The sequence below is a fragment of the Neofelis nebulosa genome, chromosome 9 (assembly GCF_028018385.1).
Source record: "Neofelis nebulosa isolate mNeoNeb1 chromosome 9, mNeoNeb1.pri, whole genome shotgun sequence".
Lineage (NCBI taxonomy): Eukaryota > Metazoa > Chordata > Mammalia > Carnivora > Felidae > Neofelis > Neofelis nebulosa.
In genome coordinates, this window is record NC_080790.1 from 118105281 (window position 1) to 118127347 (window position 22067).

Sequence of the window (22067 nt, forward strand, 5' to 3'; positions counted from 1 at the left end):
TAGAATGAAAGCTCAATGAGGGCAGGGTCTTTTGGTCCAATACTCAGAAGAATTTTGGGCTCCTGACAGCCACTCAAATAACTGATGAATGAAGAGCTATACAAGCAGACAGTCATCTATGGAAATCAAGTGGAGTGTATTCTGCTCCATGATTCCCAAGCACGGCATGGAATTTTCCCTGAGACTTTCATAAAGTCACAAATTAAATGGAGGAAGGTTATTTTATTTCTCTAATCTGCAAATTAACAATTTTTAAAAAAGAAACATAAATTATTAGAAGAGTAGATGGAGGCATATAGATATTTTTAGCTTCATTAGGTCAAAAGAAATGAAGGACAAGAACAGGAGACAAGCCTTCTAAGAAACTTGCTGTTCAGTCTACAACATGAAGAGGTGGCCTTTGGGACCAAAAAAGAAATTAAATAGTTGATTATGCTTGCTCCTGAAGGAATCAGTCTTGCTGAGCAGTAGTAAGCAACATTCAAAAGTCCACATAGATCACTGAGGCCCCTGAACAAAGAAACTTCTTCTAGTTCCTCGGGCTCTCCCCACCAAGAATATCCATTCACTGTAAGACCAGAGAAGGACTCCTGAAGAGAAATGTTGAGTGTTCTCCAACAAAGGAGCTGAGGCTCAGGAAAGATAGTTTTCTTGTTGTTTCTATCTTGGAGGTGGACAAATGCTGAAGTCAACTGGGCTACACCAATTGTGGTTTGAACATGAAGCGCCCACTGGGTGTAACAAGATACCCAGGTGAGAATGGGTTGGTGAGGCAGAAGCCAGGTCAGCACAAAGTCAGAGGCCTACTCTTCTAGTGTTGTGTCCACTTGATGCTCTTGAGGTCAATGCCATCCTGTACCATCTCCCAGAGAGGGCTGCCAAAGAAAAGAGAAACTGAGTGAGTTAGGGCTTAGATAGGAAATAGCCAACATTGGTCTCTGACCCCTGAGCCCTGACTTGTCTCCATCTCTTCTTGTCTCTCCACTTCCTTGCCCTGACAGACCCAACATAGTTAGCAAGTCTTTCCCAGCTCTCTCTAAATCCTTGTCAGCTCTAACATCTCCACAGCTGCCAGCAAATAATAACTGGGTACCCTAGGCTCAGCTCCAGTGGGGCCAAGCCAATGGCATCAGGTTGTGGTCACATTCAAGAAGCTCTCATCCCATTCATGAGAGACTATGGACACAGTCTCCCTGGTGGAACCAAGACCCTTAGGACCTGTGTAAGCAAGTTTCAGCCTCTCTATTCATCCCCACCACACATGGATCACTTTTCAATACTTCTTTCTGGGTTTTACTCTATTTCTCAGGTGGGGCTAGAGCTTAGCCTTAATTTATCTGGGTATATAGCACTCTTATCCAATTCCTACCAGCCTCATCGTCCCAGAGTTTGACTGTGATTCCAATTCAAAAGTAACTCTTGGATCTTAGACCTGAGCATTCCATCTCATACAAGAACAACTGCTGAGAAATAACTACTAAGCTCTGATTCCCTTCAGCTTGAATGCCTTAGACAATATTCCCAGACCAGATATTACTTCAATGTATTTTGACCATGGAATGTGTGGTTTGTATTTCCCCAGTTACTTTTTTTCTATGCAATTTCATTCTGTTCTTGACTTATCCCTCTCCTTTACACCATGTATTCCCAGCATGCCTTTCTATGTGTGACATTTTTCATGGCTCCTTAAAGTTAGCCACCTCCTTCCTGTCTTTTTTTTTTTTTTTTTAATGTTTATTTATTTTTGAGAGAGAGAGAGAGAGAGAGAGAGAGAGCACAAGTGGGGGAAGGGCAGAGAGAGAAGGAGACACAGAATCTGAAGCAGGCTCCAGGCTCTGAGCTGTCAGCACAGAGTCCGATGCGGGGCTTGAACTCATGAACCATGAGATCATGACCTGAGCCAAAGTCCGACGCTTAACCGACTGAGCCACCCAAATGCCCCGGTCTTTTCTTTTTAGAGGTCTCTTATTGTCATAGACTCACAAAATAAAGCTTTAGGGGTGCTTGGGTGTCTCAGCTGGTTAAGTGTCCGACTTGATTTTGGTTCAGGTCATGATCTCACAGTTGTGAGATTGAGCCCTACATAGGCTCCGCACTGAGCACAGAGCTGCTTGAGATTCTCTCCCTCTCTCCCTTTGCCCCTCTCCCCTCCTCGTGCTATCTCTAAAATAAAATAAATTAAAACAAAATAAAGCTTTAGCTGAGGGCTAATGAAACTAGGTTCAATTCAGTTTGTAAAGGTCACAAGGAATAGGGGGAAGATGCTGAAGCCACACAGATAAGAAGAATAAGGCTTTGCGGCATGGTCTAGTAGAAATGCCCTTTGAGTGTGCCAGAGTACCAAAAAATCAAGCCAAGGAGGAATCTTGAGCCTAAGAAAATTAAGGAAGCAGTAGATATTTAAGCAATACAACTAGACCCTGGGAAGGAAAATTGAGAGCCCAGAAAGGCCTCAGAAAGTTTGTCAAAGGAAGGAGAGTATATATATGAACTTTCTCACTCTCAATAACTAGACCAAGAGAATCTTGAAAGTTGAATTTAACCAGGACAGAGCTCTGAAAAAATCCAGAGGCCTCAATGTCTCCAGGAAGAAGTGGAGCTCTATGGCTACTAAGGGAAGCCCTAGTGGCAGTTGGCTGACAAAGCATCTCTTGACCTTACAAAGAACACTCTGAGTAGTAGTTCTTAATCTTTGAGAATTTGATGAAAACTATGGACTTTCTTTCAAAGAAAATGCATAACAAAACAACACTTAGCGTACAATTTCAGGGCTATCATATACCTCCTGAAGTCTAGTCGCAGAACCCAAAGTAAGAATCTCTATCTTAAAGGGAGATTTTTCTCTAGTTAGTCTACAAATCCCTAAGTTTGTATTGATATTGCTGCAATGACAACTATTAATACTGTAATAATGAAAAACATCTGAATTTATGTAGTTGTTTAGTTTTTTTTTAAATGTTTATTTATTTTGATAGAGAAAGTGCACACACAGGAGTAGGGGCAGAAAGAGAGGGAGAGAGAGAATCCCAAGGAGGCTCCACACTAATAGTGCAAAGCCTGATGCAGGGCTCGATTCTCATGAACCACAAGATCATGACCTGAGCCTCAATCAAGATTCGGATGCTTAACCAACTGAGCCATGCAGGCACCCCAGTTCTTTAGTTTTTAAAACTACTTTGTCATATTCTGAAAACAAGTAGCCAAGGAGATTCACCTTCTTGCTTTGTGGAACTTTTTTTTTTTTTTTTTTTTTAAGTAAGCTCTACACCCAACATGGGGCTTGAACTCATAACCCCAAGATCAAGAGTCACATGTTCTACCAACTGAGCCAGCCAGCAGCCCCAATTTTGTGGAACTTCTAAATCCTAAGATCCATGTGTTCTCAAAGGCTGGTTTCTGTCAGTGTGAACACATAGCCTGAGAGCAAGAGAAGGGTCAGCACTTCAATTTCTTCCACAGGGTCTCTGGGGCATAGTGCATACCTCATTTCTCGAAGACGCTTCACATGGTGAATGCACTTTTCCACTGTATAGTCTACTTCCTCCTCTGTAGTGAAACGGCCAATGCCAAACCTGAAAAAAGGCATAAGAGAAGAGCTCCACATCTGAACTCTGGCACCAGGGTAAATTCATTCAGCAAATACTCAATGAAAATCTATTCCACAAAAAACATGGGAAAAGAACATGGTCAGAGTTTCTCAGAACATGGGTTTGTGGATCACCTATATTAGAGTCACCGAGAGGTTTCCTATTTCTCTTCCAGTCCTAGTGAGTCAGAATCTCTGAGTGTGAGACTCAGAAATCTTCAACTTTCCTATATGCTAACTAACTTGGATGTAAATTAAAAAAATAAATAAAAGTCAAAAAATAAATAAATAAAAATAAATTATTACAAACTGAAATAAATAAATAAATAAATAAAATAAATCTTCAACTTGCACAAACTTCCAGAGGATACTCAATAAGGTCTGAGAATTGCTGCTCTAGGAACTTTCAAGAAGAATCAAGAAGGGATAAGAAAAACAAGTATGAGGAGACTATAACAGGAAGTGAAGAATACAAAAGAGGATGCTTTCATAAATGTTGCAGCTCAACCGACTGACCTGATAGAAGAGTGAGCTAAATCCTCATCAGTGCCAATTGCTCGAAGGACATAAGAGGGCTCCAGGGATGCAGACGTGCAGGCACTGAGAAGAAAGACAAGGAGTCTTGCTCAATTCATCATCAACATCTGCTTTTAGCCACAAATCTCTCATCTTGCTCCCACCCCAGGTCCCTGAAGTCATTATATGGAGATACAAGAGACATTCTAATCTGGTAGAGCTAAAGGGCCCAATGCTGCCTGCATTTTCTGGGATGCGACCCTAGCTCCTCTGACCCTTCAGCAAGGACACTGCCAAAGCATGACAGAGCACGATACCACATAAACTGGGACTGACAACCACAGGCAGCAGAGAACCAGGTGCTCACTCTCCTATTGTTGAACACACCATCAGTACCAGCCTAGATGGCAGCTAAACCCTTGGTGGCCTTTGGAGCATCCTTCAATTCTAGGGTTCTGCAACAGAACTGCTAGTATAACATTAGAGCAGATGCATGCATCTCCTGGGACCACAAAAGGCACAAAGTCCTACCCCAGGAAGCCCTCCTAAGATCACAAACTTCAGCGAGTGCCAAGCCAGCTAAAAAACAGGCACTTACAAGATGACCAGGAGCTCTTGTGCCTGACATCTCCACACTAGGAAGCCTAATAATGTCTTATACCACTTAGAGGCCAGGCTGATGAGCCCTTCCTGTCTATCCAGTCCAACTCACCTCCCCGAGGATAAGGCAACATCCTTGAGTGCCATCAGCAGACTCTCCCCTTCCACGTATGCAAAGGAGAGGTTGATACAGCCTGGAGAGAGAATCACTGTGAGAGGAGTTGCAAAGTCTCAGGCTCTTCCAGAATGGAGATAGAAAGGGCATGTCCATACCTGGGTAATGGTGCTCAGGGTCCCCATTCATCACCACATCGGGAAGGCTATTCATTATTTTCTTTGTCAGTCGCTCTGCTAACTTTGAGATCCACTTATGGTCATACTGAGGAGCAGGCAAGGGAGGACTAAGCATAGTGACCATTAGCAGCTCAGAAATACACAAGACAAGGAGTCCTATTCCAGTGCCCAGAAGTGACTATGCATCAGACCCACCTATCATCCTGTGTTACTCATGGAGACCACTGTATCCCCAGCACTGAGCACAGCACCTGGCATGCAAAGGTGCTCAATAACTGGACACATGGTTCCAATAAGCTACCAATAAGTGAGCCAATAATTTCTGAAAAGGCCTGGATTTTGGAGCCCATAACACCTCCCTCCGAACAAGATGTCAGCAGCACTGGGACAAGGATGGATTTCTTAAACCTCCTCTTCCGGCAGAAGTCTGACTCAGTTGTGCTGAGAACCCTCTAAGTGGAGACCCAGCACAGGGGAAGAAGTTGAGGAAGGGAACTGCTCTCCCCATACCTCCATCTCTTGCTGTGCCACCTCACATGCGGCCCCCAGCCCCACCACCAAGGGTGTGGGCACTGTCCCAGACCGCATACCCCGCTCCTGCCCCCCTCCACTCTGCAGGGCCTCCACACGTACACGGGGTCGGCGGCGAATGTAGATGGCACCAACCCCTGGGAAACAAAGTTTGTTACAAAAGAGAAAAAAAGAAAAAGGCAGATGAAACAAAATCTCACTTTCAAAAGCGGTCAAAATATTCTTTCAACTTTTCTGTAAGCTTGAAATTTTTCAAAATAAAAAAAGTTAGAGGAAAAGGAGAAATAGAAGTAAAAGCATGATATTTATCAAAATTATTTAACATCATGAGGTAACTACCAGGAGTCATGACCGAATGGTTTAAAGTAGCTTCCTATGCATGTCTGAAATAACATCATGAAATACAGCATTAGTCATAATAGCAAAATACCAGAAACAACTCACATATTCATCATCAAGGCAATGGGCAAATAAATTATGATACTGTCAACACAATGGATTACAAAGTTGGTATATAAAACAAAAAGGAAGCTCCTTTTGTATTGCCACTTTAAAATCTCCAAGATACACTGTTGGAAAACTGGTGAAATCTGAATAAAATTTGTACTTTACTTAAAAAAAGGCGGGGGTTGGTGCCTGGGTGGCTCAGTTGATTAAGCGTCTGACTCATGATTTTGGCTCAGGTCATGATCTCAGGGTTCATGAGTTCGAGCCCCATGTTGGGCTCCACACTGACAGCACAGAGCCTGCTTGGAATTCTCTCTCTCCCTCTCTCTGCCCCTCCCTAGCATGCTTGCTCGTTCGCTCTCTCACTCTCTTTCAAAACAAATAAGTAAATAAACATTTAAAAAATAATTAGGTGGAAAAAAAGGAAGAAATAGAACAATGAGTATAATAAGCTATTTTCTGAGTAAAAACAGAGGAGGAGGAGGGGGAAAAATACATATATATATATATATATATATATATATATATATATATATATATATATATATATATATATATATATATATATATCTCCTTGTAAATGCATAGAATAATCCTAGAAAAATATTCAAAAAATAGCTTCCCCAGAGGAGAACTACATGAGTGGTAGACAGAAGTGAGAGACTTTCTGGCCTTGTACTTGTTTGTAGCTTTTGAATTTAGAACTTTGTAAATATACTACCTTGTCTAAATAGAATAAAATTGTTAAAAAGCGGGTGGGGGCATGGCTGGCTCAGTCAGTGGAGCATGCGAGTCTCGATCTAGGGGATGTTCAAATTTGAGCCCACGCTGGGTATACAGAGTACTTAAAAATAAAATCTTAAAAAAAGAAAAAAAAACTTTGAGGAAAATACAGGGATAGATCAGAATAGAATTAAAAATTAGTACAATCTCCCAGTGTATCAAAGTTTAAAAATGTACGTAACTTAAGGGGCACCTGGGTAGCTCAGTTGGTTAAACACCCAACTTTGGCTCAAGTCATGATCTCCTGGTTCGTGGGTTTGAGCCCTGCATCAGGCTCTCTGCTGTCAGCATAGAGCCCACTTTGGATCTCCTGTTACCCTCTCTCTCTGCCCCTCCCCTGCGCGTGCATGCTCTCTCTCTCAAAAATAGACATTAAAAAAATGTATATAACTTAATAGCCATCAAACCCACTTACAGGAATTTCATGCCAAATATGAGCATGAATGTGCAAAGATACTCACAAAGTAGTCAAAGGTTTTAAACAGTGTGGCCACTCGGTAAAGTTCATCTTCTTCCACAAAGAACAATTCCTTAGGCAGAGATTGTAGGTACTATCAAAACTAAGGCAGTACTTCCCAAATTTATTACCAAGGACCCCAGTTTTGAAATAATTTATGTAACAAATGATACTTAATCAAGAAATATTTCATTTCCTCATCAAATTCAAATATCCTTACTATATGAATCTCTGTGGTTCCCAAGTTCAGAGAGCATATGCACAGACCCCTGTCTGCATAGCGAAGAACATAATGTTATCTAAATCAACTGAGTCCCCTTCTTTCTGAAAGCATAAGTTTGGGTAGTGAGAGACCTCTACACATTTAATTGCTGATCAGAGCTTCTGCTCAATTGGTTTTGTCAAAATAGATACATCTACAATAAAAGCCAATAAAGGCAACATTTTAATAAAAGATAGAATGCCTGTTATACTTTTTATTACTTTTTATAATGTTTATTTCTTTTTGAGAGAGAGAGAGAGAGAGAGAGTGAGTGTGCACATATGCACAAGCAGGGGAGGGGGAGAGAAAGGGGAAGTGGACACAGGGTCTGAAGCAGGCTCTGCGCTGACAGCAGTGAGCCCCATGCAGGGCTAGAACTCACAAACCGTGAAATCATGGCCTGAGCCAAAGCTGGACGCTCAACGTGCCCCAACCTGTTGTGCTTTTAAAATAATAGCTCATAAGGCGACTGGGTGGCTCAGTCGGTTGAGCGCCCAACTCTTGATTTCCTCACAAGTCATGACCTCATGAGATCATGATCTCAGGAGCCCACTAAGGCTGGGTGCTGACAGAAGGGAGCCTGCTTGGGATTCTCTATCTGCCCCTCTCCCACTCCTGTGCAAGCTCATTCACAAGCTCTCTCTCTCTCTCAAAATAAATAAACTTAATAAATAAATAAATAATAGCTCACAAGGGACGCCCGGGTGGCTCAGTTGGTTAAGTGTCCAACTTCGGCTTAGGTCATGATCTCAGTTTGTGAGTTCGAGCCCCATGTCGGGCTCTGTGCTGACAACTCAGAGCCTGGAGCCTGCTTCGGATTCTGTGTCTCCCTCTCGCTCTGCCCCTCCCCCGCTCATGCTCTCTCAAAAAATAAATAAACGTTAAAAAAAATTTTTTTTTCAATAATAGCTCACAAAAACATTCTTTATAACCTCTGGGAACCTTGAAAAGAAGGTATCTTACATACTTCCAGGAGCTATCACAGCTTTTTCTTCAGGGTGTGCAGCTCAGGGTGTACACAGAATGTGTACCAGCATTATCAACCCCCATAGGCCCTCACCCCAGAGACAGAGGAGTTGTTGTTTGTTTTTATGGCTACCTCCATAAAATAGAAAACAAAAGTCTCTTCCCAAAGACTGGAGTGACAAGACAGAATTCTAGCTAGGAAACATTCCTAGGCCAATAGGACCAAAGGAAACACACTCTTGAGAGGCTAACAGGAATAAAGACTATTAAATCTAGGAATAAACACCAAGAGGGGAGCCTGGGTGGCTCAGTCAGCTGAGTGTCCGACTTTGGCTCAGGTCATGATCTTGTGGTTTGTGAGTTTGAGCCCAGTGTCAGGCTCTGTGCTGACAGCTCAGAGCCTGGAGCCTACTTCAGATTTTGTGTCTTCCTCTCTCTCTGCCCCTCCCCGGCTCTCTCTCTCCCTCTCTCTCTTAAAAATAAACAAACATTAAAAAAAAATAAAAAATAAAAAAAGTAATAAATACTAAGAGATATAAAAGTGCAATCTTCCTCAGGCTACAGAAACACATAGGGAATAAAGGACTCAAAGAACATTGCTATCACAGTGGGGAAGACAAGACAGCTGGACTTATTTAGCTTAATTTGATATGACAAAACCCTTTGTTCCTCAACCAAATTAAACTATTTGCCTTCTAAGGATTTTCTAAAGAGACCATGCAACAATAGACTGCTATACACAGTTAGCTGCAAGAGTCTACAAATAGGCAAGCATTCTTGGTTATTGTTAAAGGACACTTGCATTAGCAATTCTGCATTCTGCAAAGCACTATGAATGTACAGCTTCCTCTGACAGCAATGGTAATTCCAAATGAGTTCAAGGAACATCTATCTAGGGTTTTAATAGGAGGTCTGAGAAAAGGAACTCAAGGAGGGGCTGGTACCTTTGGGACCATAGATTTTATGACCACTGATGCTCATGAGATCAATTTTCATGTCATTGACGTCAAGTGGGATTTTTCCAACAGCCTGGGCTGCATCGGTATGGAAATATACCCTTCTGGAACTGCAAATCTGTCCTGAGGAAACAACAAAGGGGAAATCATAGCACAATGCTGGAAAGTCACCTGGCAGTGATCCTACAATGTACCATGAGTTCTAAAGCAAAACTGCATCTGGCATTAGCCTCTAGCCATATAGTAAATAACTTCTCTCTTTCTCTTCCTCTCTTTCCCTCTCTCCCTCTCACTCTGTCATTCTCAGCTAGCTTCCTTGATTAAATAAGGGCAAATACAAATCACCAAATCAAAACATGCCTGATATCCTGATGCATAAAACTCTTCCTACCTTGTTAACACTGGTCTTTCAATACATCAAATTGACTTTTACATCCTTTTTAATTTCCAGGAAGCAAAGATTAGCAGATCTTTTCCTAATGTGTCCTAGGAGTTACAGTGAGTCTCTGACTCTAAGTGAGCACAATAACAAGATGTTCTAAAGTAACAAAGGTGAAAGAGGAAGAGAAAAAAACGGTAGTGTTTTGTTTCGGCACCAACTGCAGTTAAATGAAAAGAACATAAAGAATACTAGACCTGGATTCAAATACTGGCTATGCCATATACAATAGGTCTTTAAACAAGGAACTGAAACTCCCTTTCCCTTGATCTCCCTCCCACTCCCAGGAGACCACTCCTGCTCCTCAGATGGATCCCAGAGGTGGGCAAGCATCAAGGTCCACCCAAGATACTCACCTATTTCTGCAATGGGCTGCTTCACTCCAATCTCATTGTTCACAGTCATGACTGAGACCAGGCTGGTATCTGGCTGGATGGCAGCCTCTAGTTCCTAAGAGTATCAGGAGCAAGAAGACTATATAGTACCAACAAAATCCTCCCTAACTCAGAACACGGGCAAGCTCAGTCTTAAAACGGGGCCTTTTACTAAACACCTATCAGAGTGGTTAAAAAAAAAATAGTGACAACACAATGCTGGCAAGGATTCAAAGAAACTACATCATTGAAACACTTGGTTATTACTACTAATACAAACGTAAAATGATAAAGCCATGCCGGAAAACAGTCTGGCAGTTTTTGCATCTTATAAAACTAAACATGAGATTACCTATGATGTAGTAATTGCACTGTTGTGCATTTATCTCAGGGAAATGAAAACAGATTCACACAAAAAACCTATACATAAATGTTCATACCAGCTTTCGGCATAACAGCCAAAACCCAGAAACAACCCAGATGTCCTTCAATGGGTGACTGGCTAAACAAACTGGTGCCTCCATACCACGGAATACGACTAACTGATAGAAAGGAACAAACTACTGAGACACGTAACAAACTAAATGGCTTGCCAGACTTACCCTAAGTGAAAAAAGCCAGTCCCGAAAGGTTACATACTTTATGATTCCATTTATGTAACATTATTGAAATGACAAATTAAAGAAATGGAGATCAAATTAGTGGTTTTAACAGAACATGAAGCATCACTACAGTGAGGAAACTATAATTTGACAGTGATGGTAGTTACACAAACCTACACATGACGAGTAAGCACAAGTGAAACTGGGAAAATGAGAACAAGATTGGGAGACTCTATCCAAGTCATTACCCTGTGTGAGAAATAAGGGAGATGATTCATTTTCAGAAATACCAAATAAAAGTTCTGCTATCTAATTAACAATAGGATTACAACACACTGGAAATATACGAAACCCACCCCTCCACAATGGAGTCCCAAACCTTTAGACACTTCACTTTCTGGTTCTTCTTCCCCTCTCTGTTTCGTGGGCTTATTTTTGCGGGCTTTGCAATGAGTATGCACCAAAGAACAAAGGGAGGAGGGACTGAACGTCTCTGCGTCACCTCAGGGAATGTACATTTGTTGCAACCAGACTACTTTTTGCCTTACGTGTGCATAGGCAATGTCCAGATAAGGCAGTAACCTCTGTAGTATTCAGCCAATGAGGAACCAGGGGAGGGACTTGCATGCTACGAGATAAATTGTCTGCTGTAACTGCCCTAAGTATGACTGTCCATCAGATACCTGCTCTTGGAAGAACACTGATAAAAGCCTCACATCACTGTGCTCTGAGTCTCTGCATCCCTCCTTTGATAGAGTCGATGGGCTTATTTTTAACACCTGGTTGGATACTGGATTATACTTTTGCAAGATATTATCATGGGGGAAACTGGGTAAAGGGTACATGAGATCTCATTGTATTATTTCTTAAAACCACATGTGAATCTACAATTATTTAAAAAGTTTAGGGGCAAGACCTGTGTCCTCCCCTACCCCGGGAGTGGAGCCTGCTTAAGATTCTCTCTCTCCCTTTCCTTCTGTCATTACCTTCCACCCCTCTCTCTCTCAAAAAAAATAAAATAAAACAAATAAATAAAAACAGCCTGGGTGGCTCAGCCAGCTGAGCATCTGGCTCTGTATTTCAGCTGAGGTCATGATCCCAGAATTGTGGGATCGAGCCCCACATCAGACTCTGTGCTGAGGGTGGAACCTACTTGAGATTCTCTCTCTCCCTTTGCCCCTCTCCCCCATTTGTGCTCTCTCTCTCTAAAATAAAAAAAAATAATAAAAACTATCTTTATTAAAAATTACAAGTTTAATTAAAAAAGGGACAGCCTTTCCTATATAAGGTGATCAGAGTAAGCTGCAAACAACAAAGTAAGTAGCAAAAAACAAGGTTACTGGTAACAGCACTGAGGCAGGGACCTCATCTGACTAAAATGTTATCTTAAAGGAATTATTAATCAGCCTACCAACATCCTGCTTTCCCTGACACTGGTCTAATAGAGGTTCTCAATGTCATGTTTCTCTCAGTTTCTTGTTTGCTTCCTTCATAGCAGTTATCCCAATTTGTAATTATTTCATTTGTTTCTATGTTAACTGTCCTCTTCACTAGAATGTAAGCTCCCTGAAGGCAGGGACTGAGCTTGTCTTGTTAATCCTTGTGTCCCTAGTGCCAGACGCTAAGGCATAATAAATACTATGAGGTGGAAAAAGACACATGTGAAGTATTATGAGGAATAAAAAGGCAGAAAAAAAGTGCTCCTAGCATTCAAGAGACTTAATCTAGTGGAGAGATAGGCATAAACATACAACAGAGCACAGAAGTAAAAAGCCATTAAGGAATTTAAGGAATCTGGAAAAAAAAAACAACAAAGAAAACCCCAACGTATTTAAAGGGGTTGGAGCATCCAAAAAGACTTCAGCGAAGAAGTGAGCCTGAGCTAACTTTTTTAAAAGAGGGAGAAAATTAAGGTATGTGCAAAGAAAAGGACAACAGATCAAAGGTGAGGGGATATGTGAGACAGGCCCACAGCAGGACTGACCAGGGCATATCAAGGAGTTGTGCAGGCAGTGTGGCTGAAATGGAGGGTTGTATGAAGGGTGCAGTGGTCATCAATACTGAAACAGTAGGTTAGAACCAACATGTCTATTCTGAGACCAGTATTACCCTGATATCAAAACCAGACAAAGATACCACACAACTACAGATCAATATCCCTAATGAATATAGATATACAAAAATCTTTAACAAAATACTAGGAAACCAAATCCAGCAACCTATCAATGTATACACCATATTAATAGAGAAAAAAAACATATGACTACCTCAATAAGCACCAAAAAAAATTCATAAAACCAAAATGCTTTCATGATAACAACACCAACAATAACAAAATCAAAAAACTTGGAAGAGAACTTCTTCAGTCTAACAAAGGACATTTATGCAAGAGCAACTATGAAAAATCCAGTTAACATCATATTTATGGGGAAAGCTTTCATCCAAGATCAGGAGCAAAACAGGGTGTCTATTCTCACCACTTCTATTCAACTTTGTACTAGTAGGTTTTGCCAGGGCAACTGGGCAAGAAGAAAAAAAGGCATCCAGGTTGGCAACAAAGAAATGAAACTATCTCTACTTGCATATGACAGGACTCTGTCCACAAACTGTATCTTAGGATTTGACTAGGGATGCTGGTATCCAAAATCTGGTGGACAAGATGCATGAACTCACTACCCAAAATGTACATATAAGGATATGGGCCACAAAGGGAAATATTCTTCACAAAAACTACAGCTCTTCTTTAGAGGGATGAGAAACTAAGTACAGGGAAGGAGGAGGCCAGAGCTTTGCCATGGTGAGTGTTGAGTCCCTGGCATCCTGCACAGACACCCAGTGGTCCTCATATAAACCAGGAAGCACTGACCAAGCTGAGAAATCCTCCAGAGAAAAGGAAGACAATACACACTCAAGGGGAAACATATGCTCAGTTTCTCTCCCAGGCCTATTTCTCTAAGTTCCCCCTCACCATTAGGTCTAGTCCTTCAAGCTCTGACTGAGGCTAAAAACACAAATTTACAGGCTGAAACCAAGCCCCTCCTATGTTGCCCCTTCTGCCAGTAGCCACTCCTACCTTCAGGTCGATGATCCCACTCTTCTTCACCGGGAGGTATGTGACCTGAAAGCCCTCAGCTTCCAGTGAACGGCAGGAGTCCAAGACACATTTGTGCTCCGTCTGAGTGGTGATCAAGTGTTTTTTCCGTGACCTGTAGAACCTGGCCACCCCCTAGAGATTGGTGGTGGTGAAAGGAAGGAGAATATGCTCAGAGAGACAGCAAGCACTTCAATCCCACTTGAAAGAAAAAGTAGGCAAGGGTTCTGTGCTCCAACATTAACTCTGTGACACCAAGTATATATCCTACAATTCAACTTAATTCTGACATTAACTACCCTAAGTTAGTGCAAACCCCACAGATGAAGGGACTCATGTCCACAAGACTAACCCCACTTCAGATGTCAGCCACAAGGCCCAGGTGTCACAAGCCACTCCCCAGGACTTTTGCCTAGCTGGCTACAAATTCAGGACTTCCCACAGCCCCTTAAGGTTCAATAATTCACCAGAATGACTCCCAGAACTCACTGAAAGCACTACACTATTAGAGTTTTATTATAAAGGATATAATTCAGGAACAGACAAATGGAAGAGATGCATAGGCGAGGTCTGAGGAGGGGAAGGGCAAAGTTTCCATGCCCTGTCTTTGTAAATCCAGGCATGCCACCTGCCCAGCACATCCATGAGTTCACCAACCTGGAAGATCCTCCGAGCCTTATTGTCCAGAGTTTTTATGGGGGTTTTGTTACAGAGACATGACTGATTAAATCACTGGCCACAGGACTGAACTCAATCTCGAGTCCCCCTCTCTTGCCCTGAGGAAAGTAGAGCTGAAAGTTCCAATCCTCTAATCACATGCTTTGTCCTTCTGGAGTGGCAGCCTGTCCTTTGCAACTAAGGGGCCACCATGAGTCACTTCGTTACTATAACGTTAGATTATGGTCCAAAGGGGTTTGTAATAAATAACAAAAGACATTTCTATTATTCAGGAAACTCCAAGGATTTTTGAGGCTCTGTGCCAGGAACAGAAGAAAGACCAAATATATTTATTATACCACAGGTAGAAAATATCCCACAGGTTGGGGCACCTGGGTGGCTCAGTCAGTTAAGCGTCCAACTTCAGCTCACGTCATGATCTCATGGTCCGTGAGTTAGAGCCCCGTGTTGGGCTCTGTGCTGTCAGTTCAGAGCCTGGAGCTTGCTTGGGATTATGTGTCTCCCTCTCTCTCTGCCCCTCCCCCACTCATGCTCTATCAAAAAATGAATAAACGTCAAAAAAAATTAAAAAAAGAAAATATACCCCTGGTAGATTTCCTCGCATCCCAGGAAAAAGCCCCTCTCTTTATTTCTACTTAAATAGCAAAACATGCAAATATGTTGATACTGATACCCAAAGCTGTCAGTGTAAAAGTGAAACTCATGAACTCATTCCTTGCTAATGGCAGTATTTATGCTACAATCTTTTCAGAAAATCATTTAGAAAGATGTCTTAAAAGCTGTATTCACACTGTTTAACTGTGATTCCTCTTTTGGAAATTTACCTTAGGGGAATATTTCAAAAGACAGATCAAGCCATAAAGATGAAATATGTTCTCATATTTACAATCTTTAAAAAAATGGAAAAATTAAACACATCCAACAATAAAGTAGTGAATAGTAAACTATGATAACACAACTCCATGAAAAAGAATGTAGTTATATCAAAAATTATGGAGTTTGAAATGGAAGAACATAGAGTATGTTATCAATAGTTACAAAAGAATAGGGGTGCTTGGGAGGCTCAGTTGGTTGAGTGTCAGACTCCTGACTTTGGTTCAGGTCATGATCTCATGGTTCATTAGATGGAGCCCCACATCGGGCTCTGCACTGAGATTCTCTCTCCCTCTTTCTCTCTCTCTGCCCCTCACCCACTTGCACATGCTCACTCTCTCTCACAAAATAAATATTTTTTAAAAATGGTTACAGAAGAGGGCACCTGGGTGGCTTAGTCGGTTAAGCATCTGATTTTGGCTCAGGTCATGATCTCACAGTCCATGAGTTCACACCCCACATCAGGCTCTATGCTGACAGCTTGGGGCCTGGAGCCTGCTTCAAATTCTGCGTCTCCTTCTCTCTCTGCCCCTCCCCCACTTGCACTCTGTCTTTCAAAAATAAATAAACATTAAAAAATAAATTTTTAAAAGAGCATAAAAGCTCAATTTGTAAAAAAAAAAAAAAAAAAAAAGCTCAATTTGTTTTAAAAAAATGGTTACAGGGGCGCCTGGGTGGCTCAGTTGGTTAAGCGGCCGACTTCGGCTCAGGTCATGATCTCGCGGTCTGTGAGTTTGAGCCCCGAGTCGGGCTCTGTGCTGACAGCTCAGAGCCTGGAGCCTGTTTCAGATTCTGTGTCTCCCTCTCTCTCACCCTCCCCCGTTCATGCTCTGTCTCTCTCTATCGCAAAAATAAATAAACTTTAAAAAAAAATTTAAAAAAAAAATGGTTACAGAAGAATAAATATGGCATGCTACAGTTTGTGAAAATATTAAAATTACATATGTATGGATAATGATTAAATTATTAAATATTAAAATACAATATATGTATGTATAATTCTTTTTCTTGGAACAATACTAAACAGAATTAGTTTAGAATTAACTTTGCAGAACAGGATTCAGGGCCAGAATAAGAGGGAAAGAAGAGGAAGACTTACACTTTTTTTTAATTATTATTTCTTTTTAAATTATTTTCTAATGTTTATTTATTTTTCAGACAGAGAGAGAGAATCCTAAGCAGGCTCTGTGCTCAGCACAGAACCCAAGAGGCGCTCAATCCCAATCTAAGCTGAAATCAAGAGTTGCAGATGCTTAAGTGACTGAGCCGCCCAGGCTCTAGATACTTTATGTTAAACTTTTCTATAGGGTTAAAAAAATCTCATCACATATACACTGATTACCTTTATTTTTTTATTTTTATTTTTTTAAGATGTATTTATTTACTTATTTTACCTCCACATCCAATGTGGGGCTTGAACTCATGACCCCACAATCAAGAGTTGCATGCTCTAAGGACTGAGCCAGCCAGGAGCATCCGTGCACAGATTACCTTTAAAAGTTAAGGAGAGGCCCCTGGGTGGTTCAGTCAGTTGAGTGTCCATCTGACTTTGGCTCAGGTCATGATTTCACAGGTCATGGATTCGAGCTCTGTGTCAGGCTCTATGCTGACAGTTTGGAGCCTGGAGCCTGGAGCCTGCTTCAGATTCCGGGTCTCCCTCTCCCTCTCTCTGTCCCTCCCCAGCTTGTGCTCTCTCTCAAAAATAAATAAACAAACACTGAAAAAAAAGTGAAAGGAGGGGTGCCTAGCGGCTCAGTCGGTTAAGCGTCCGACTTTGGCTCAGGTCATGATCTCACATTTCATGAGTTCAAATCCCGCATTGGGCTCTGTGCGGACAGCCCAGAGCTGGGAGCCTGCTTTGGATTCTGTGTGTGTGTCTCTCTCTCTCTGCCTCTCCCCTGCTCGCACTCTGTCTCTCTCTCTCTCTCTCAAAAATAAATTAAAAAAACACTTAAAAATTTTAAAAAAGGAGTTAAAGGAAATAAAATGTGCCACCCCATTACCCCCACAAGCTTATAGAATACTACCTTAAAAGCAGAATATAAAACTAATTAGGCCAAAATTATAACTACATGAAAACTATGTTCTTGAGGATAAGGAACATAAAAAGGAAACATTTAAAAGTTCCCCACCTCCTTCCACTCTCTCCTATCTGTTACCCACAGTGTCAAATCCTCTGTCTAAACAGACAGACAGAATAGTCTCCTATTCAGGAGACTAAGGGGAAAACTCACAACTATTCTTAGCAATCCCTCACCTCTAGGTTTGGGAACAGCAGAGACTTTCAAAGCAAACATTTTCAAAGTTTTAAAAAATATTCCCCATTCCAGAAATCATCCCCATTTTTGGAAGGATCTCCGCTTTGGGTCTGGTTTCTGCATTCCAAAGGAAGGACACCTTCCTGCTAACAGAATCAGGCAGAGTACTGATGACTCTGGAGCCTGTCCCAGGCCTCCTACACCCAATCTAAGCTCAGAAAAACCAATACTGGCAGCACAGTTGAGAGATGAAGGTGAGAAGTGAGGGAGACAGTTGAACCTACAGTAGTCCACACTTTCTCAGAGCCTTGGTATTTACACAAGTGGTCCTGGCAACCAAGCCCAGTCCAATATGATTAAGTTATATGAAACACCAGCATGACTATTGAGAGTTGAATTTTACTTATGTTAGCACCACAAACCCAAGGATAGAGTGACTGATCTCAGAATGGGTGATGAATGAAGAGACCTCTTTTAGACAACAGGCTTGAGCAATAGAAACCTGATCCAGGCAAAAGGACCCACCATGACCACCTGGCTGAATACAGACAGGCCCATTAGGCGACCCACCTCGAAATATCCATAGGCCCTAACTAACAAAAGGGCTACTTCCAACAACGCATAGTTACCAAAAAAGGGAAAACTGCATAAGCGCCCCTAGCTCCTCACCTTCCCCCTTTAAAAACAGCCCCCACCCACTGCCTCCTTCTATCTCCTTTGTTCTGACTTGGGTGAATCCTTTCACTGCCTATGCCACCAGCTTCCATGGATTGGTTCCCCATCACCACATGTTGGGGGACCCATCTGATTGGGAGAGACACCACAATGAAGTGAATGCCTGCAGAGGCATAGCAACCAGTACTTCAAGATGGGAGCATCTAAATAAACAGGAGGGACACCTGGCTGGCTCAGTCAGTGGAGTATGCAATTTTTGATCTCAGGGTTGTAAGTTCGAGCCCCACATTGGGTGTAGAGATTATTTAAAAATAAAATCTAAGAAAGGTAGGAAGGGAGGGAGGGAAGAAAACTGTTGCAAACAGATCTCATTAGAAAAAAAAGGGAAGGCTGAGAGGAAGGCAGCCCTCAAATCACATATGTAAGGGTGTAGCTGGTAACCAGAAGCAGAGAAGCACTCCCAACTGCAAGTGGATGCTGGACTTCTCTGTGACTAAATCAGAAGGATGGGGAAAAAGTCTGAGTCACCATCATCTACTCCCCGAAATAGCTGCCATCCAAAACACCAGTGGTCAATGGCTAAAGAGCCACCTCCTTTCATGCCCAACTATCTCAATGAACTCAGTTCAACAGAAGCAAAGACTTAGATGGAGTAGATCACAAAGGGTTGAAGGAAGCAACAAATCAGAAAGAGCACATGTTTGTCTGTGTCTTTTATTCACAATAAGGTAGGCATGGGTGGCTGGGAAATACATATACGAGTCCAGATGATGGAGGGACACCATCTCCCAAGTCAGGAAAGCCCAGATATGCCCTCTGGTTCTCTTACCTTAACTGCTATGTTGTTAGATTCAGTAGCGCCACTGGTGAAAATGATCTCACGAGGATCAGCCCCAATCAGAGATGCTACTTGCTGCAAACCAAGAAACAGAGATAAATAACACCAGTTTCCCAGGCAAGAATGCAACTGCAGACACAGCTGGGACAGAGCTCTGGATCAAAAAGTATGCCACTACATTCTATCAACTGTCCAAGAAGCTCTGCACCCTCTAGGGTCAGAAAAGGGGTAGATTCGGGGCGCCTGGGTGGCTCAGTCAGTTAAGCGTCCGACTTCAGCTCAGGTCACGATCTCGCGGTCCGTGAGTTCGAGCCCCGCGTCGAGCTCTGGGCTGATGGCTCAGAGCCTGGAGCCTGCTTCCGATTCTGTCTCCTCTCTCTCTGCCCTTCCCCCATTCATGCTCTGTCTCTCTCTGTCTCAAAAATAAATAAACGTTAAAAAAAAAAAAATTTTAAAAAAAGAAAAGGGGTAGATTCAGTTACATCCCAGATCTGAGGCTCTTTTCACATCTGATAAAAAATGATAATAGGGGTGCCTGGGTGGCTTAGTGGATTAAGCTTCCAACTCTTGACTTCAGCTCAGATCCTGATCTTGTGGTTGTGGGATCAAGGCCCGAGTCGGGCTCCACACTGAGCAGGGAGCCTGCTTTGGATTCTCTCTCTCTTTCTCTGCCCCTCCTCCACTCATGCACAGGCTCTCTTTCTCTCTCTCAAAGATAAATAAATAAACTTAAAAAAAACACAAAATAATAATAATATTGATTTCTTAAAAATCACTTGTTGAGCTCCTAGTATGTATAAGCATTGTGGCATTGTGTTAATAAACACATCACCAGCAAGATCTCATTTAACCACACAATAATCCTAACAAGCAGGAACTATTACAATCTCCACTTCGACGTGAGGAAATTGAGGTTTAGAGAAATTACATAAAATTCCAAAGATCATTTAGTTAGGAAAAATAAAAACTAATAAAATGCTTTCAGAGGGACTCCAAGGCCTGCTCACTAAATCTCCTCCAGAAAGAGCCCCAAACCACTTCCACCTCCACCCAGAGTTACCAAGGAAATGCCTCCCACAGTCCACTGAACCTCTGACATCAGAATCTCTTAGAGTCTTCTATACCAACCTGGCGAGCACGTTCCATGGCTGCCTCACTCTCCCAGCCATAAGCATGTGTCCGGGAGTGTGGGTTTCCATAGTAGTTGACCAGGTAAGGGAGCATGGCATCCAACACCCGAGGGTCCTGAGCACGACAGAATATATCAGTGTCTTTGAGTCCATAGGTAACTCAAGCCCCACTCCATCCCCTCAGACTTGCCCAACCTACCTCAACACACTCCCAACCCTTCAGACACTGCTTAGACAAAGCCTCATTCTTCTATCCCCTTAGATACTAAACAAACATCAGCCTAACATACTCCCACTCTCAACCCATCTTAAATCATTCTACCAGATGATTCTTCTACCATCTCCTCAGGTAATCTACAAACATTGCCTTGTCCTGATAGATATTTCTGCATGTTTCCATTCCTGCCAGGCTATGTGATCTACAAGGGCCAGGACATGACAAGAGTCCACATGTTGATGAAACCTTCCATTAATATCGAAGTGCTTATCATGTGCCAGGCTCTGTTTAAAGGGCTGCTTTATGTCTTTTAACCCACGTAATACTTGCCCAAATTCACACAGTTATTAGTAAGTGGCAATCCAGCTAATTCCAGAGCCTATGCATTTAACTACTACCAAAGTGCCTACATTGAAGTGATCTCACCAAGGTCAACAGCTGGTAAGTAGCAGAGCCATTTTTAGTGGATTACAAATTAAGCCTCCTGACTCCTGGCTCATTGCTTTTCCCAACACACACTTCTCAGTGTCTCTCTCTTCTGCAGGATCCAGTCATTTATGTGCATTGTCACTTCTGCAACATGTTATAAATAGCCTTGGGGAAAGCTGCCCCTCTATCCTTACCAGAGGAGTTGTAGCTTGGACGTCCATATACAAAGGTCGCAGCACTGACTCCACGTCCGGAGCAGTGGCTGTATCTGAGGGAACAGCGGACTGGGGGGCATTATCTACAACTGACAAAAAAAAAAAAAAAAAAAAGGTATGAAGTGGCCAAGCGTGGAAGAACGCAACTATGGCCACAGGGTATCCAAAACAGTAAAAACAGCAGGTGAACGTTGGATGTAGGTGAGATAAGCTAAAAGGATGCTGGGGTTGAATCTCAATGGAAAAGGAAACAAAACATCAGCGAACTTAAACTGTAAAAGGAGGGAAGGGAGAGAGACCATGTTTTTGGAAGGGGATGCTGGGTCAATATTCCAATTGCCTGGTTGGGAGGGGGGAGGGTTCGAAAAGGGCAAAGCCATTTAGAAGGGGTGTGGAGACGGCGTAGCTAGGATCCCCTTCAAAGATGACTGGCTGGACGACTAGCATCTCCAAAAGTGCAGGAGAGATCTGAAGGCCGACGGAGCCTCCAAGCCTCCGAGGGCCTGTGGGGCAGAATCTGAAGGGTGACGCGGAGAAGTCAACCGTACTGAGGGCCGGCCTGAGAAAGTTTGAGGGGTGCAGCGAGGAAGCAGGGTCAGGGGGTCCGGGCAGCGGACGGAAGACGGAGACTCGGTAATATTCCGGTGCGTCGCCACGCCAAGGGGGAAGGTCCGCGCTAGTAGGGAGGGTGGCGGTGAGTGGGGCCCGGAGCGTACCGCGCAGGCGCAGCCCCCGAGCGGGCGCCTCGGACCTGGGTCCCGGAGCGGCCCGCACAGCCGCGGCCGCCCGCCTCCAAGCGGTTCGCAGCAGCATGGTCCCGCTAGCAGAGCCCCCCACCCGAAGCAGCGGC

General features: G+C 42.8%; 1 protein-coding gene across 2 annotated transcripts; it reads right to left on the bottom strand.

Annotated features, from left to right (window-relative positions):
- Positions 1-209: 209 nt before the first annotated feature.
- Positions 210-22064, bottom strand: NFS1 (NFS1 cysteine desulfurase). Of its 2 annotated transcripts, XM_058685468.1 has the most exons (13): positions 21934-22064; positions 21197-21306; positions 20355-20471; positions 19218-19301; positions 13887-14039; positions 10194-10287; positions 9387-9521; positions 5507-5664; positions 4976-5081; positions 4815-4896; positions 4103-4186; positions 3483-3572; positions 210-875 (listed from the first exon to the last, which is right to left on the bottom strand). In XM_058685468.1, exons 1-13 carry the CDS (start codon positions 22028-22030, stop codon positions 812-814), a joined length of 1374 nt encoding a protein of 457 aa, XP_058541451.1. In that variant the 5' UTR covers positions 22031-22064; the 3' UTR covers positions 210-811. The 2 variants fall into 2 exon arrangements, with proteins under 2 accessions (XP_058541451.1, XP_058541452.1); XM_058685469.1 differs by lacking the exon at positions 13887-14039.
- Between the last annotated feature and the right edge of the window lie 3 nt (positions 22065-22067).